Raw genomic sequence first — 17,365 nt, 5'->3', positions numbered from 1 at the left:
TGAGATCTCTTAATGATCTATATATTCTTCAGGGCCATAATTAATAGAATCATTTGCAGTTCCTTCAATTTCAAACACTGAGTATTACTGAAACTGAACAATTTTAATATATTTCCCAATAACACATTTCTAAGTTTATTTAATATAGAAGAAATCCACAACTGATCATGGGAACCCCAGGCACCATATATTAATCTACATCAGAGTTCCTGCCTCTAAGGCTCAGGGAACATCACAGAAGAGTGGAAGGAAAGAATGTAAGAGCCAGAAGATCAGGAAGTCTGCTATGCAACTCTCTCTTCTAGGAATAGCTGCAGAGATAAGATCTGAACACTATCAACAGACATGTCAACTCAGGAGGGGGAAGATATCAAGGGGGTCCCACCCCTAGAGAAAGAATTACTGTCAAGGAATGACTGGCGAGAGATAGAGAGAGTGAAGGGGGCTATGAATTAACTTCCCCCAGGGATAACCTCCCTTATTTGTTATCTTATACAAACTGGCCAACTCTGAAGGCATAAACACACAAACAACAAAACAGGTCCAGCAGGATGTATTCATATATCATGGATATATTATATATATAATTACATATATATTTATAATCATAGAAAAGATGCTAGAAATTTGAAGGAGGCCATTGGAGGGGTAGGACAAAAGAAATAAAGGAAAGGGTAAAGTGATGGAGTTATGCTTTAATTTAAAAATGTATTTTTAGATAGAAAAATAAAGTTAAATGTAGCCTTGAAGAAATAAGGAAGAAGATAGAAAAATTCAAATCATAGTTCAAGAGAAAAACTTTCTGTATGTTCTTACCTCCTCCACAACTCAGTTGCCAGTGCTTTCTCTACCTGGTCCAGAAAGAGATGAGAGCAGAGAAGCAAGCTGGCCTGTGCTCAGAAGCTGGCTTTCCTGACATTGGCTGCAGACAAAAATCACTTCTCCATTTCTAAAACTTAAGGTTGCTTAAAGAACTGATTTCAAGTCCTTCCACCTGACTCTAAGTGATGTGATGACCGCAAGCTCCGACTGTCCCTTGATGCCAAACTGGATTGTCCAGAAGCAGGGGGCTAAGTCTAGACACTGTGTTGTCCATCAGGTAGCCTTGTCTGAAGAAGTCCCCGGTGGTTTTCATCTTCTGCTCCACACCTGTCATAGCTTGAATACTGGAACTAGGCTATTTTAATCCAATCAGATAGTTGTATTTGGATTTTGTAAGCAACTTCTGGGGCTGGATAGATTGATTGCTCAGCAGCTGAGTACCTGTTTTTCTTCCAGAGGACCTGGGCTTAATTTTTAGCACCCATATGGCAACTCACAATTGTTTGTAACTCCAGTTGCAGCAGACCCAGTGCTCTCTTCTGGCCTTCACAGGCACTGCAGACACATGCAAGCAAAATATCATACACATAAAATAAAACGGTTAAAAATAAAAATACATGAATAAAAATAATTTCTGATAGCTCTTCTTAATTTTTGGTCCTGGCTTCTGCTTCTAGTATTTATTCTAACCCTCATCCAGTACATCATACTCAGTCATGATGAGTTTGGGGTGGGCTTGGTTTTATTAACCTTTGCAAAATCATTTAAGCTTCCATTTCTCACACGATAATGAAGTGGAGTCCCTGAATTTACAAAGAACTGCATAACTTACTCTTTTGCCTCTTTCTTAACCGATGTTCATATATGTCACACTCCCAGCTTTTTCTCACATCTTAGAGTCTTGTCTGGTAGTGGAGGGTGGCTATCGTGTGTCCTTCAGAGTAAGGGGCTCTGTGCTCTGTCATAATTTCTTTTTTAATGTGTGCGGTTCCGTCTTGGTGACTCACTTCTAATGAACTAAGTTTAAACAACAGTATAAGGAATTCAAATCAAAATCATAAGCCCCCCCCCCTCTCTCTCTCATGGAAGCTTTGTAGGGTATCCCTAGGTCAACAAAGTGAAGGATCTATCCAATAGAAGCAAGTGACAAAAGACTTTGCTCCACAACTGCCCCCTCGTAAGCCTCCTCTTATCCTAGTCAAGCTTTCAGAGGAGAGTCCTCAAAGTCAGCCCTTTGCTGACCTAAGCCGCTGTCACATCACCCATATGCAGTTATAACATTCTCAAGCTGAAGATGTGAGGCATTCTAAAGTTCATGAACTAAAACTATTCCATTTGAAAGTGGTTTAAATGGCAAGAATAAATGATTAATACATGGAATTAAGGGGGACTAAGAGGATTGGGTGTATATAAACAAAACAACTGACTAGAGGTTAACAAATACAGTATCTTATAACAAGGATGAAAGCAATTCATTGATAAAAGAGGATGTATACAGACAACTATACCCAAACTTTAGCTACATACACTTAAATGTGTGTAGAATTTAATATACTTTACATAACATATATATTACATGGAAGAAAACATATAGGCTTCAGTCTTCACACATGCAATGACAACTTTTTTAGTGAGGTGACTGTTGGTATCTTACATTGGGTTATACTCTGTTATTGTTAATAAAATACCCCAACAAAAGAAACTTATGTGAGAAAATGTTTATTTTATCTCACAGTCCCAAGTTATAGATGATCATTGTGGGGAAGTTAAAGAGACAGGAACTTGAAAGGGCTAGTCATACTCACAGTCCAGAACAGAAAGATTGAATGAATGCCTGGGCTCAGGCCATGGTCTCAGCACTTACACATTTCAGGGTCCAAATCAAGGAGTCATGCCACCCAGAATGGCCAGGTCTTCCCACTTGAATTAAATAAATCAAGACAGTCCCTCAGAGATGTGACCATAGGTCAACTCAATCTACATAATCTCTCACTGAGATTCATTGCCTAGGTAACTCTAGATTGTATCAAGTTTGCAATTAAAATTAAAAACACAGAATCTAAATTCTCTCTATAATTATTTGAAATAACCTTTGAGAATGAACATCTTTAATATTTAATTTAAGTTGCCTGAGCTTTGACATAAATTCTTGTCCAACTAACTCAGAGTACAGTAGCATTTCTTCTTAAGATAACTTTTAAAAATGTTTTTAATTTAAATAGAATTATATTACTTTCTTCCTCCATTTCTACCCTTTAGCCTCTCCTAGGTACACTTCTCTTCCCAATACCACCCCCCCCACACACACACACTCTCCCTCTCTCTCTCTCTCAGATTGCTAGCCTGTTTCCCTTTGCTTATTAATTTTACATATGTTTGCATGTGTATAAAAAATCACACACACAACCTGCTGGGTCCATTTTTGTTGTTTGCGTTTATATAGTTAAGGTTGACAATATCAGATAACCAATGAGGAGGCTCATCCTTGGGGTAGGCTAATTCTCCCTCTCCTCACAGTCACTAGTCCTCTATACTTCTTTATCTAGGGCTAGGGCCCCTTGAGACCTTCTGCATTCTGAGTTAACATGTCTATTGATAGTGTTTTAGTCTCATCTCTGCAGTCATTTTTAGGAAAGAGGGTTGCATAGTAGGCTTCCTGGTATTCTGGCTCTTAAAAATCTTTCTTCTCCACTTCTGTGATATTCCCTGGGTCATAGATGAAGGAACTCTCTCTGATGTAGGTATATCCACTGGGACTGAGGGTCCCATGATCTGTTGTTCTCTGCATTGAATCCAGTTGTGGGTTTCTGTGATGGCCTCCATCTGCTGTACAGAGAGGCTTCTTTGGTGAGATGTGACAGCCATGCTTACTTACGGGTATAAGGAATTATGCTGGTCTAAGAAAGTGGCAGTAGTACATTCACTTCTAAGGCTCCACTAGCCCAAGGAAGCTGGCTAGATTTCCAGCGTCAGGTATGATTTCCTGCTGGTGGCGTGGGTCTGAATGTCCAACAGCTGTTGGTTGCTACTCATGCGTGAGTGCCATTTATACCTTTATGTGTATCTTGCTGTGCTAGCAGGCACCATGGTTCCTAGGTGTTACAACTACATGAGACTGTTATTTCTTCCCTCCTTGGCAGTTTGCATATTATATCTGGAGACTACAGGAAGGAGGCTTTCATGTCAGATCCAGCTCTAGTCATCTGAGTCCTGGGTACTATGTATACTTTGTCATCCGCAACAAGAGCCCAATTCCAACCCCTGAAAGGCATCAAAGGTCTATATAAATAATCTATATTGTTTGGAAGACACTTAGACTACCCTGATTTCACCTGCTTGGTAATGGAGTTTGGTTCTCGATCCACAGATTTGGGTTCAAGCTACCTTTCCTGGGTGAATAACTTTCTTTCCTTTGCCTTCCCTTTCCCCAACCAGATGTCATCTGCTAAATTAGTTTTACACCTGTTCCTGTCAAGCCCCTTCTTCTGTGAACCACTTTTCCTGTCCTAGATCCATGTTTTGGGAGCCATCTTTCTCTGGTCCAATTAAGGAGTTTGCTACCAGCTTTATTTGGCCTCACTCAGGTTATGTATTTTCTGCACTGGCCCACATTGGGAAAGGACAGATTACCATATCAGATATGCACTCAAAGAAATATGTCCACATGCCCAGATTAATGGTGAAAAGGAAAACAACATGAAAGGCTAAAACATCATCTCTTCCATCAAACGCATTAGCTCTCTAGAGCTCTCTAGATGCACCCCAGGACACAGATGTTAAAAGATAACTCGTTATAGATACTGCTGTGAGGAATTACGTCTTAATGAAGGGAAGAGAAAAGACATAAAACACTTTGTATATAATATATTAAGCTATTTCTTAATAACACAAATCATGGGACAATGCCGTTTTCCCTTATTTCACATGGAAGATGTCTTTTTAATGAGTCTTACAAAAATGTGTCATTAAATTCACCAAAGAGCTTTACTTTGAGTACTTGCTGCAATGAGGAAAAGATCTAGAAATATCCATGGGAAAAGAAGACAAGCCTTAGAAGATGTTTGTCATTCACCTTAAGAACATTAGACTTTGATAATTTATAACAGCAGTTGGCTCTGAAGTGTGGAAAACTCCCAGGGTGCTCTTGGTGAATAAAGCCTGGGGAATATTGTCTTATTTCAGTCTTCAGTCACATTTTCATCAGTTTGTGTGTGTGTGTGTGTGTGTGTGTGTGTGTGTGTGTGTGTGTGTGTGCGCGCGCGCGCACGCGCACATGTGTGCAACAGCCCATTTTAGAGCTGCTCTTCTGTGAAGAACTGGCCATTCTCTCTAGGCAGCTGTCATCAACCTGTCCTCAGCTCTGACAACTCCATCCTTTCTTGGCTCTTAGCTGGGTCTGGTGCCACATGCAGTGGACCTCACTGACACCAAGTGTCTTCACTCCCAACATCCACTGTTTTGCCTACTTCAGCCTGAAAAATATCTCCCTGTGGGCTGACACCAATATGTTCTTCTCGTCTCTTCTGAGAAAAATATTGCAAGAGGAGACCTGTTCTCAGTTTCTGTGGTTTTGTCTTAAACAACGACACTGGAGTTTCTTAGTGAGAGTTACTAATTCATGATTTTTTACAGTGTAAATAAAGAGAAGCATTCCAATGTCAGGTAAGTTTAAAATAGACAAGTAGTTTGCATTCTTATTTCTTTGATCACTGATTTATCTGCAGGTTTGATAGGCAAATAGATAAAGGTTCATAATTATTTTTATGTATCTCAAACACCAAATCTTTACTTTACTCTGAGATTTGTAAGGCTTTTGACATCACCGAATCTATATAAAATTACATTTTTTTCAATAAGCCAGGCATTTGAAATAGTATTCTTGTATCCTCATTTTTTTGTAGATGGTTTTAGTTACTTCTACTCAAACTGAATTACAGATATTTTATATGTAAAATTCCAAAAATAAATAATTCATAAGGTTTACATTATGCACAGTTCTAAGTAGGATAATGAAATCTCAGGTAGTCCGCTCCATCTCATCAAGAATGTGAGCTATCCTTTGTATAGTGTGTTACTGAGTATGCCCTGCGCATATTATATTGCTAGTCTCTGGATTGGAAGAACCACTTTAATAGCACCATAGTCCTTATGTTTATATAATGCTTATCTTACTTAATATGGTCCCACTAACCAAATTTGTAGTATAGCGTATTATTATGTTTTTTAAATTTTAATTTCTATTTTAATGCCTTGGTGTAGCTAATTTACAAACATTGTAATGATATATGATGTGTACAATAGTTTAGTACACCAATGGGTGCAGGCTTCTGCTGGGGAACCCTTGGAATGCACTCCTCATGTGTTAAAGAGGGCAAGTACATTCTTACCCACGTATTAAACACAACCAACGTCACCCAGGGATGGCTGGAAATTTTTCTATTAAAATATGGACAAGACAAAACTTTATTTCTTTGTTGTGTATTTATTTGTTCAGTCATTTTAAAAGTTAGTTAAGTTGCAAATGGAAAGAGACTTTGGGACAAAATATGACTTCCTGGTGAGTCAATTTGACGCATGTTAAACGTGTCTAAGAGTCCAGAGAGAGGTGAACATGCGCTAGTCTCTTTCCTGAGCCCCAGGGACATAATGTAAACAGATAGGCCCTAGTCACTCTAGTGCCCCAGGATGCCGAGTTGTAATAAAAAATAGTCCTTCTTGTCTTCTAGCAGATGGTTTGGAAAGGGAAAATGGAGTTGTAGTGAAAAAGCAGGACACAAATGGTGTTCATATTCTTTTTCTAGTGATCAGTAGATCCACTGCTTCCGGGGCAAAGTCCTTCTAACCCCAATGTCAATTCTCCCTCCTGTTTAAGGTTTCCACAGCTTTCAGATGTCAAATAATGAATTCTTTATACCGGAACCGCATTTTTAAAAATATCGCATATGCAAATTGTCAGGAAAGGCTTATGACTCTGAAGTGCCTCCTGGATTGTGAAACAGCTATGCTATTCTGGGGCTCCCTTTTATATGTCTTAAGAATAGACTGAGAGAGGGAAGGCAATGTTGTGGGTTTTGCAAGGACTATGGCTGTGCAGTACTGTCCCCTTAACCTCAGGATCCACTTTAAGAACAGTCTGTTAATGTGCCAAGCAGTAAGGCAACCACTACTGTGGAATAGCCAGACAAACAGTGTCCAAAGCTTGCAAAGTAGCAAACCCACAACAGGACAGCAGCTCCAAGGAGGGTGCACAGCAGCACATCTGGACAGGGAATGTCCAGTAAAAAAAAAAAAAACACCAGCCAGAAAGCAGCCACTCCACAGCCGTGCAGGCCAGGGTATTATCACCGTGTTCCTGAAAAGAGAAAGTGCTGCCTGTCCAGGCCCATAGATGATTAGCCACTCAGCTAAAAGGCATTGAGGAAGATCTTATGCTGTTTAGGATTCAATATGAATTAAATATACATTTTGCAAATTATACAGGTAATGATGCAAGGCAGTGAAATGCCTATGGTAAGTTTACTGCATACATTCAATGCTCTAGGTCCTATATTTCAAGTAAATAATGGATAAATATTCACAGACTGTTTTTAGATGAATAGTTCCTTAGAAAAATGCCATGGCGGGGATTTAAAACTATTGTAAAAGGTAGAAATTATATGTGTATTATCACCTAACCATTATTGGAACAATGGCAACAATAAAATATCTATGCTCTGAGGATGAGGAGGAAGCTCCGTGGTTAAATCTCTTGCCACGCAAGCATGATGCTGTAAATAGAATATTTAGAACCCGAGCCAGATTCAATGGTGCACCCCTGTATTCTCAACTCTAAGGGGGAAGATTCAGAATTCTTCCCTGGGGCTCAGTAGCCAGCCAGCTTAGCCTACTGAGTGGCTTCTGAGGTGTGACAGTTTAAGTTGTCCTCTGGACTCCATGTGCATGCCCGCAGATACACACACACACACACACACACACACACACACACACACACGAATACACATGTGTGCACACACACAATTATACATGTGCACATACACAGTTATGCACAAAGACAGACATGCACATAGATACATGCAGAGTTATGCATATGTATGCATACTTTATATGTATGACACAGACTTCAATACACAATGTAATCATCTATCCGATACATAATGAAAGTTCTTTGGCAATTAGAATAAAAATTGAATGTGTTTCCAATGATAATTTAAGTAAGACAATAATCTCATTAAAATGTGCAATTTTCCCTGATGCTAACAAAATCATTAAGGTGAAGGAGAAAAAAATGTGAAAGGCTTTTCCTATTATAAAAGAAAAACCTATTTAAAGCAATTTCTGCAGTATACAAAATTAAAAGCAAAAGCTATCTGTGTTGTACACCAGAGATATGTTCTGTGGTTGGAAAAATATTTAATGTTTTGTGAACATGCCATACCCCATTCCATGTGTTGTGGTTCACATCTGACAATAAATATTGTTTTTCTATTTTATCTATTCATATCTATGAGAGATGTTTTTTGTGTGTGTGTGTGTGTATACCTGAGTACCAGGTAGCCCAGGCTAGTACTGAATTCCAGATCCACTTTTCTGATCCCCATGTGTTGGAATGAGACATGTGCATCAGGCCAGACTCCTTGTCTTCAGGGATGGTCTCTGCATCTAAAGGTCCGTGGACATGGATTCCCCAGACCCACAGTGTAAGAAGACACTGTAACTGAGCATGTCTCTTGACTTTTTAGTCTAATAAAGTGAAACTTAGGCAGACATGGACTAAATATGGACTGAAAGCTTCATTCCTTTTGACTTAATTAGAATGTGACTTATTTCATTAGACTGAGCTGTGAATTGGAGAAACTCCAAGCCTACTTTTCTGTGCTACAGATGTACTCGTTTTATGTGTAATGCTCACAGAACAAAGCACCCTTTAAGTTTCTGAAATAATGTTTTTAAAAATTATCATCTGAGTTCTTAACCTTTAATTATAGTGCAAAAGATACCAGAGAAAATGAGGAAATTAGTTGTGAACCTGAGGTCCCAGAAAAGTGCCACACCTGTGTCAAAGTTCTACCAGGCTAACTGAACAGTCAGAGTCTTACAATTACAGAGCGTAGAAAAAGCATAGACCTAGCCTACCCTGACCTAGCTTTGTTCTAATTGGTAGGTGCTCACTGCTTAATTCTTTCTGACCTAACTTCCTTTTGACTACCAGATCAAACCTTTGGACTGTATTTTAGCAAACCATTAGCTTTTACCAATCCCAAGGCTAAAAATGTCATAAGGGGAATCTGAGTCGCTAGCAGGCCCCCTCTCCCACTCATCTGTAAACCGCCTACCTGCCTGTGATTCCAGTCAGAGTACTTGGGAAATGCTTTTGTTTTGCTATGAAACTGTAAAATGTCCATGAAGCCACATCCACATTGAAATTTGTCTGAGGCAGGCTGAGTGTATGTTCTTGGCTAGTCACCCGTGTTAGGCCAAGAATAAAGTACTCCTTACACCTTGTGGTGAGAAGTGCATTTTTCATATATAGATGAGATATTCAATTCTCCCCTGTCATGGGTAGAGTTTTATGTAGTTACTGATCTTTTAATATTTTCCAATGATATGACTTATCTAATCGAAAAGTATCTTAGGAGATGTTTGTCCTAGAGACTGCAACTGTTGAAAGCTCACTATTTAATATAGAAACAACATTTGGACTGCTATGTTTAGTTAATTTTTACTTTTTTGTCTGTTTAAAATCTGTAGTCTGCTTTTTTTAGTTATTTTTAATATATTTTACTAATTTATTCAAATTACATCTCAATTGTTATCCCATCCCTTGTATCCTCCCATTCCTCCCTCCCTCCCATTTTCCCCTTACTCCCCTGCCCTATGACTGTGACTGAGGGGGACCTCCTCCCCCTGTATATGCTCATAGGGTATCAAGTCTCTTCTTGGTAGCCTGCTATCCTTCCTGTGAGTGCCACCAGGCCTCCCCTTCCAGGGGACGTGGTCAAATATGGGGCACCAGAGTTCCTGTAAAAGTCAGTCCCCAGTCTCCACTCAACTGTGGGGAATGTCCTGTCCATTGGCTTGATCTACGTAGGGGTTCAAAATTTACTGCACATATTGTCCTTGACTGGTGCCATAGTTTGAGCAGGACCCCTGGGCCCAGATCCGCCTATCATAGTGTTCTTCTTGTAAGTTTCTAGGAACTTCTGGATCCTTCTATTTCCCCATTCTCTCATGCTTCTCTCACCTAGAGTCCCAATAGGATGTCCTCCCCTTTGTCCCACTTTCCTGGTAAGTGAAGACTTTCATGGGACATGCCCCTTGGGCTAATGTCCAGATATAAGTGAGTATATACCATGTGACTTTTTCTGTTTCTGGGTTAATTCACTCATTATGATCATTTCTAGCTCAATCCATTTGTCCACAAATTTCGGGGATTTCTTGTTTTTAATAGCTGAGCGGTATTCCATAGTGTCAATGTTCTATTGATATTCCCAGGTTACCAACTCATCGTATCAAAGTGTCTATGGAAGAGTCAGTCCATTATCATTTTAATAAGTGGATTTTCAGGAATTTCAAAATCTACCATATTAAGCATTAGGGAATTGATTCAAGACTTATATCATTTAATCTGTGTTTGACCCTCCAAATCAGGTAAGATGTTCGTGCCCATCTTATTGTTCTGATTTTCTTATATTTTATTGTGCTTTTCCGTTACAACACTGATGAATAATAATAAGTTCAACACAGCACCGTGCAAGGCAGTAATGGCAGAGGGTTTCTACCCCTAAGAAGGTGCTATCTAAAAACTCAGAGGCTGAAACACAATTGTGTCAATTGCTTCCATACAGGATATATTTTTAGACAAGTTATAAATGTGCAGTGCTTAGAAATATGCCCAGTATATGACTAGCACTGAGCAATATTAGCAGTTGTTCCATTTACTATTTGTGACCAGCCGAAGGTCTTTCTGCTGACCTGTCCCTCTAAGGGGATACTATGGAGTAAAGATACCCATGATGTAAGTCTTCCTGCTGGTCGGTCGTGGAAGTGGTTCTGCTAGTTGCAAACTCCACGTTTTATCTAAAGTGAATAAACTAAAATGGAATAGTATGGAAAATGGTACGTGCTGTATGAAATGCAGGGATCACTTCTTTAAATTTTCATTTTAAAAAATCACTCTTACAAGGGTAAAATGGAAAGTTTTATGCACAAAGTGAGGGTTTGTTTGTATAAAATAACCAGTGTTTCAAAACCACTTAGAAAAATATACATTCCATAATGAAGAGACATTAAAACATAACGTTTATGAAAGGCTGGCCTCAGGAGAGATGAAATCATTAACTCAAACCCCAGGAAAAAAGAAAAGATTCAGAGGTAGTAAAACCACAAAGAAAATAATGGTAATCTTGGGGAAATTGTGCACACTTATAAGAAAGACTTCATGAAAACTACTAAACTACTTGTTTTGTTTTTAAGTTGTGAAGGTTTACAATGTGCAGCATGATGCTTTGACTCACAAATCCATAGTGCAGTTATTCCTACGCTGAGTGAATCAATGGGCCTTTTATTTCACAGTCACCTGTGTGGGTTAGTACATAAAATAAGTTCATTTAATAAACTTCATGGAGCTTTAATCATGAGAGCTCCAGTCTTACTCATCGGTAGAACCATGGTTTTGTATCATTTGGCATTTACTGCCTGGATTTCTCTGCCAGCACCCCATCTTCAGAAATGAAATATCTAGTCTCTGTTTCCATCTATTTAATTTCTTTAAGTTTTCTGTTTGTTAGACTGTGTAATTCTCATATTTCTCTTAGTGGACTATCTCCTCAGGAATATAATACTAATAGTATTTTTATAATACTAAAAATATAATCCATTTTGTATGTATATGATCTATTTTTATAAGTGAACAAAGAATGTCACAAACCCTTTGTCAATTCATACATCAACAGATGCTTACGTTGTTTTGGTTTCTTAGCTACTGTGAATAATGCTACCAGGTACACAGGCTTACAGATATCTTTGTATCTGTATTGACTGTATTTGTGTGTGTGTGTGTGTGTGTGTGTGTGTGTGTCCCCGTGTCTGTGTGTCTGTGTTTGTGTGTGTGCGTGTGTGTGTGTGGGGGGGTGTGTTTGTGTTTACACTAAGAGGGGTGTTTGAATCACAAGGTGATTCTACTTTGAATTCCCATCAGCTCCTACACAGAACTGTCCATTGTTACTGCATCAACTTTTTGTCAGCAGTGAACAGGGACTGCCTTTCTCCTTACCCTGATATTCTAACAGTTTCCCTAGCAAGCTTAAGGTGTTATTTTACTGTGGTTTTAATGTACATATCCCTAATAACTAACAATATTAAGTACTAACCATCCAAGATATAGAGCTACACCTATTTGCATGAAAACTGCAGTCAGAAATATAACACCTCGCCACAGGAGTTTATGGATGTTTGGTTCCTTGGAAAAAGGAGCTTTTAGGTTATTCAGAACTCCCAGTGGCCACCACAGGCTTCCTTGTTCACTTGGTGCTTTAGTAATTATGTGTGTATAATCTCTGCACGGTGATGATCGTGGAGGAATATTGTGTAACTAGTCATGAAAAACTTATTTTTCATAAACATGGCTCATGGTAAAATTAAATAAGGTGAGAGCAGCCAGCCAGTACATAGCAGCTGTATTTTTTAATTTGAGTGCTGTGAGGTAGAGAAAATATAATTATTTAATTATAGTTCATTTTTTATAATTATACACTCTTTTGCTTAATATTATTAGGTCTAAACTGGGAGTTAAGGACTTGAAGTGTGACCTGTAATTTTTAAGATACTGATATGTATTCAATGAGGATGATTTAGAAAAATTAATATATAAAAAATTAATGTATATATAACACAAAACTATTTATAATATTCACCAATCAGATATTGGCACTATGAACAGTCTTGGCCTTCCAGAAAGTTTGTGTGTGTGTATGTGTGTGTGTGTGTGTTGTGTGTGTGTTTAGACGGTGGTAGTAGTTGTATTTGAGTGTTTACATGCATATGCATGTGTTGTGCATATGTATGACTTTGGTGGGAGCTATAACTTTTCTGTTGCTGTGATTAAAATACCATGATCAAAAGAAATTATGATCTGGGCCCAACCACGCCCCCTGGATGGGGATGCCTGGCAGCACTCACAGGAAGGATAGCAGGTTACCAAGAAGAGACTTGATACCCTATGAGCATATACAGGGGAAGGAAGTCCCCCTCAGTCACAGTCATAGGGGAGGGGAGTAAGGGGAAAATGGGACGGAGGGAGGAATGGGAGGATACAAGGGATGGGATAACCATTGAGATGTAATTTGAATAAATTAATAAAATGTATTTTCTTTTATTTTTTTCTTTTTTTTTAATTTATTCTTGTTACATCTCAATGTTTATCCCATCCCTTGTATCCTCCCATTCCTCCCCCCCCCCCATTTTCCCATTATTCCCCTCCCCTATGACTGTTCCTGAGGGGGATTACCTCCCCCTATATATTCTCATAGGGTTTCAAGTCTCTTCTTGGCTACCTGCTGTCCTTCCTCTGAGTGCCACCAGGTCTCCCCCTCCAGGGGACATGGTCAAATGTGAGGCACCATAGTACGTGAGAAAGTCATATCACACTCTCCACTCAACTGTGGAGAATATTCTGACCACTTGGCTAGATCTGGGAAGGGGTTTAAAGTTTACCTCCTGTATTGTCCTTGGCTGGTGCCTTAGTTTGAGCGGGACCCCTCGGCCCAAATCTACCTATCATAATGTTCTACTTGTAGGTTTCTAGGACCCTCTGGATCCTTTTATTTTGCTATTCTCCCATGCGTCTCTCATTTAGAGTCCCAATAGGATGCCTTCCCCTCTGTCCCAGTTTCCTGGTTTTTAAAAAAATAAAAAAAGAAAGAAATTAAGGAAAGAAGGGTATTAGCTCACAGTCCCAGTTCATAGTTGAGGGAAGAAGGGTGCAGCAGGAATGTAACGCTGGTTTGGCAGGACAGAGAATTCACATTTAACCACACACAGAGAGAAGGCTAAAAGAGAGAAGCAGAGTAAGACTAAACTCCTCAAAGCCTGTTGCCTCTGGCAACCTCCTAGAGCCTTCCCCGACACTGCCACCAACTGGCAACAAACTTCCAACAACTGAGTATATGAGGAGCATTTCTCATCCTACCCACTACTGGGCGGGTCCATACTTACCCATCCTTTGTTCTCCTATTACATACAAGTAAATATTTGTTCTCCATACTTCAGGTCTTACTAAATTACAGTTATTTCATTAAATAATATTGCAGTAAGAATTCTCACAATGATAGAGGCACCAAAGCTTGTTAAAACCAGTTCTCAGTAGGTTTTCTCCCACATTATGAAGGGAGAAATTCGGGAGAGCATACTGTGGGGCGCTCCCCTCTGGACCCCAGATTCGGCACAGGCCACACCCAAACACCAGTTTCCAAGGACAAACCAAATGCAAAGGGATTTTTAAGCAAGGCGAAAAGACAAGGTAGCTAAGTCTGAGTCAGGCAGAAACTGCCTCTACATGGCTTTGCAGGTGTTAATTTTAAGGGAGAAAAGGAGGAAGTCTGTGTTAAAATGAACTAGGTCACGGTCTGATTGTGTATTTTAATTAGGTTAGGCAAAATAATGAATTTTGATTGCTGGACCTTGGACTTAGGTGATCAGTCTCAGGAATGAGTCAGTGGCCAAAAAAGAGAATTAGCCTTGGTGGTAGCTTTAGGAATGTAATCTAATGGGATAGCAATGGAGAAAGAGGGGAAAGGGAAAGCCTGTGTGTGCTGTGTGTACCTTGTTTGCCTAGCTTGGGCCTGTGTTTGCCATGGTCGGGATTGCTAGATTCCTTCATGTTATCTGTACTGAAGGTTAAATTACTATTGCTAGATTCCTTCATGTTATCTGTACTGAAGGTTAAATTACTAGGAACAACAATGTCTAAAAATATTTTCTAATCAGTGTAGACATGCCTCACAAAACAAAACAAACCCCCGGAACTTCATCATGATTAAGCTACATCATCATCTTTGGGCATATAACAAAGGAATGACAGTCAGCTTATGGTAGAGACGCCTGCCTAAGCAACATAACATAATGGCAGTTAGGAATTGGCCTGATATGCTCCTTGATGGGTGAATGGATAAAGAACATGGGCTGTATACACAACTATGTCTCTTAAAAAAAATGTAGGCATAGCATTTGTATGAGTAGCTCTAACTTACTTCTTCTTGTAGTCAACAGTGAGAGGGATTGATGTGAGAAGGAATGTCCAAGGGAAAGGAAGAAGGGGGTGGGAATGTGGCCAAAGCCTATGGTATATATGTATGGAAGGTTATGATAAAAACCCTCACTTTGTACAGTTAAGAGAACATCAATAAAAATCACTTGTTGAGGGCTCTAGAGAGATTTTGCAGTGGTTAAGAGTGTGTACTGCCCTTGCAAAGAAGCCAAGCTCAGTTCCTAGCATCCTTGTCAGGCAGTTGACAACCACTTGTAACTCCACGCCTAGGCATCCAACACTTCTGGCCAGCACACATCCCTTCCTTGACCCCCATACACACATCCACACAGAGACACACATACATACCCCACATACACAGAGTTAGAAATAAAACAGAATAATGTAACCTGTGGATGGTTTTCAAAAGAATGAAGATGGCAATGGGGCAGGTTTCTCAGTAGTTAGAGTGCCTGGAGTAGCTAGAGAGGACCTGAGTTCATTTTCCAGCACCAGTGTTAGCTGGCTCATAGCCACCTGTAACTCTAGCTCCAGGGGTTTCGATGCACTCTTTTGGCCTCAGGGGCACCTGTAGTCAAGAACACATAACCCCACGCAGACACACATTTATACACATAATTAAAACATAAGTCTTTTGGAGAAAATTATGAGTGCCATGGGAAGCAAGAACTCCTTTCTACAATTCATACATAGTATTTGATTTTGAACATTATTGGAAGTGAATTATGGTAATGTATGAATGAAATAGATGAAATGGTAAGTGTAACCTTATTTTTGTTCTCTTAAGAGTTTTTATTAGATTTTATTTTGTGCACTACTGGGTATCAAACTGAGGGCCCTGCACATGCTAGATGAGTGCCATATCAATGAGCCATGTTCCTAGCTCATTTACCATCTTTAAAATTATTACTTAAAAAATTTGAACAGGATTTCTCTAAATGCCCAGGCTAGCCCCTGCCTCAGCCTCCTGAGTAATTGAGATTACAGTTCTAGCCACCAGTTATGCCTCAGACTTAATTATTTTCTTTATTTTAAAACAGTGACTATTTACTATAATGAAACTATAAAAAAGTACATAGAGAAAGGAAATCTGAGTAATCAAATATTAAACCCAATTTCAGCTATCACCTCACTGTTTCTTATATGCTTTGTTCAGATATAACAAGTAACATGTTCTTAGTTTTCTTTGTTTCTCTATAATTAACTTCTGTCATATAATTTTACTTTATATGTCATATGTCTCTTTACAGTCTATAATGTTTAAAATAACATGTAAATAATAAATTACATTGACTACATATCATTTTAAAGCTTCCATTGAATCTTCTTTGACAGCTTCAAATAGGTATAAGGGCCTTTCAGCTGTAGGAGCCATCTTCCAGTAACTCGCCAAAATGATAAACACAAAGGGAAAGAGGAAGGGCACTCACTATATGTTCTCTATCCCTTTCAGGATACACGAGGTGGTTCCTTTTATCACATATATGGGAATCTACAGAATGGGTGATATTGTAGACAACAAGGGAATGGGCACTGTTCAAAGTGGGATGCCTCATAAGCGCTATCATAGCAAAATCTTAAGAGTCTACAATGTCACCCAGCATGTTGGGGGCATCATTGTGAACAACCAGGTTAAGGGCAAGATAGTCACCAAGAAAATCAATGTGCCCATTGAGCACATCAATCACTCTAAGAGCAGGGACATCTTCCTGAAGCGTGTGAAGGAGAACGACCAGAAGAAGAAGGAAGCCAAGGAGACGGGCACCCAGGTTCAGCTGAAACGCCAGCCTGTGCCACCCAGAGCAGCACACTTCATGAGGACTGACTGGAAGAAGCCTGAGCTGCTGGAGCCCATTCCATAAGAATTCATGGTCTAATGTGCAAAAAGAAATACAGAACCTGGACTGTAAAGTGTTTTTCTTAAATTGAAGTGTGGCGTCTTCTCTGTTAATGTTAAAGCAAAGTTTAATGGTGCTAGTTCATTGTCTTTCCTATTCAAAGTTTGCTATTATGTCCTTCTAAATGATATACTCTTAATTAGAAAATGGACAAATATTTATTAAATGAGTACATTGGTTAAAAAATGCATAAGTGCCATAGTTTGAGCAGGATCCCTGGGCCCAGATCCGTCCATCATAATGTTCTTGTAGGTTTCTAGGAATCTCTGGATCCTTCTACTTCCCCATTCTCCCATGCTTCTCTCATCTAGATTCCCAATAGGATGTCCTCCCTTCTGACCCACTTTCCTGGTGAGTGAAGGCTTTCATGGGACATGCCCCT

General features: G+C 39.3%; 1 protein-coding gene across 1 annotated transcript; it reads left to right on the top strand.

Annotated features, from left to right (window-relative positions):
* The first annotated feature begins 16,479 nt into the window (after positions 1-16,479).
* LOC127206710 (60S ribosomal protein L21-like) lies at positions 16,480-16,947 on the top strand. The gene has a single exon (XM_051166077.1). The coding sequence runs from the start codon at positions 16,480-16,482 to the stop codon at positions 16,945-16,947; it is 468 nt and encodes a 155-aa protein (XP_051022034.1).
* The last annotated feature ends 418 nt before the right edge of the window (positions 16,948-17,365 follow it).

Source organism: Acomys russatus, chromosome 2, assembly GCF_903995435.1.
Source record: "Acomys russatus chromosome 2, mAcoRus1.1, whole genome shotgun sequence".
NCBI lineage: Eukaryota > Metazoa > Chordata > Mammalia > Rodentia > Muridae > Acomys > Acomys russatus.
This window is presented reverse-complemented; position numbering and strand designations above follow the sequence as displayed.

Bases quoted from the DNA above. Each gene is read 5' to 3' on its own strand.
- LOC127206710 (XM_051166077.1), top strand. From the start codon at position 16,480: ATGATAAACACAAAGGGAAAGAGGAAGGGCACTCACTATATGTTCTCT.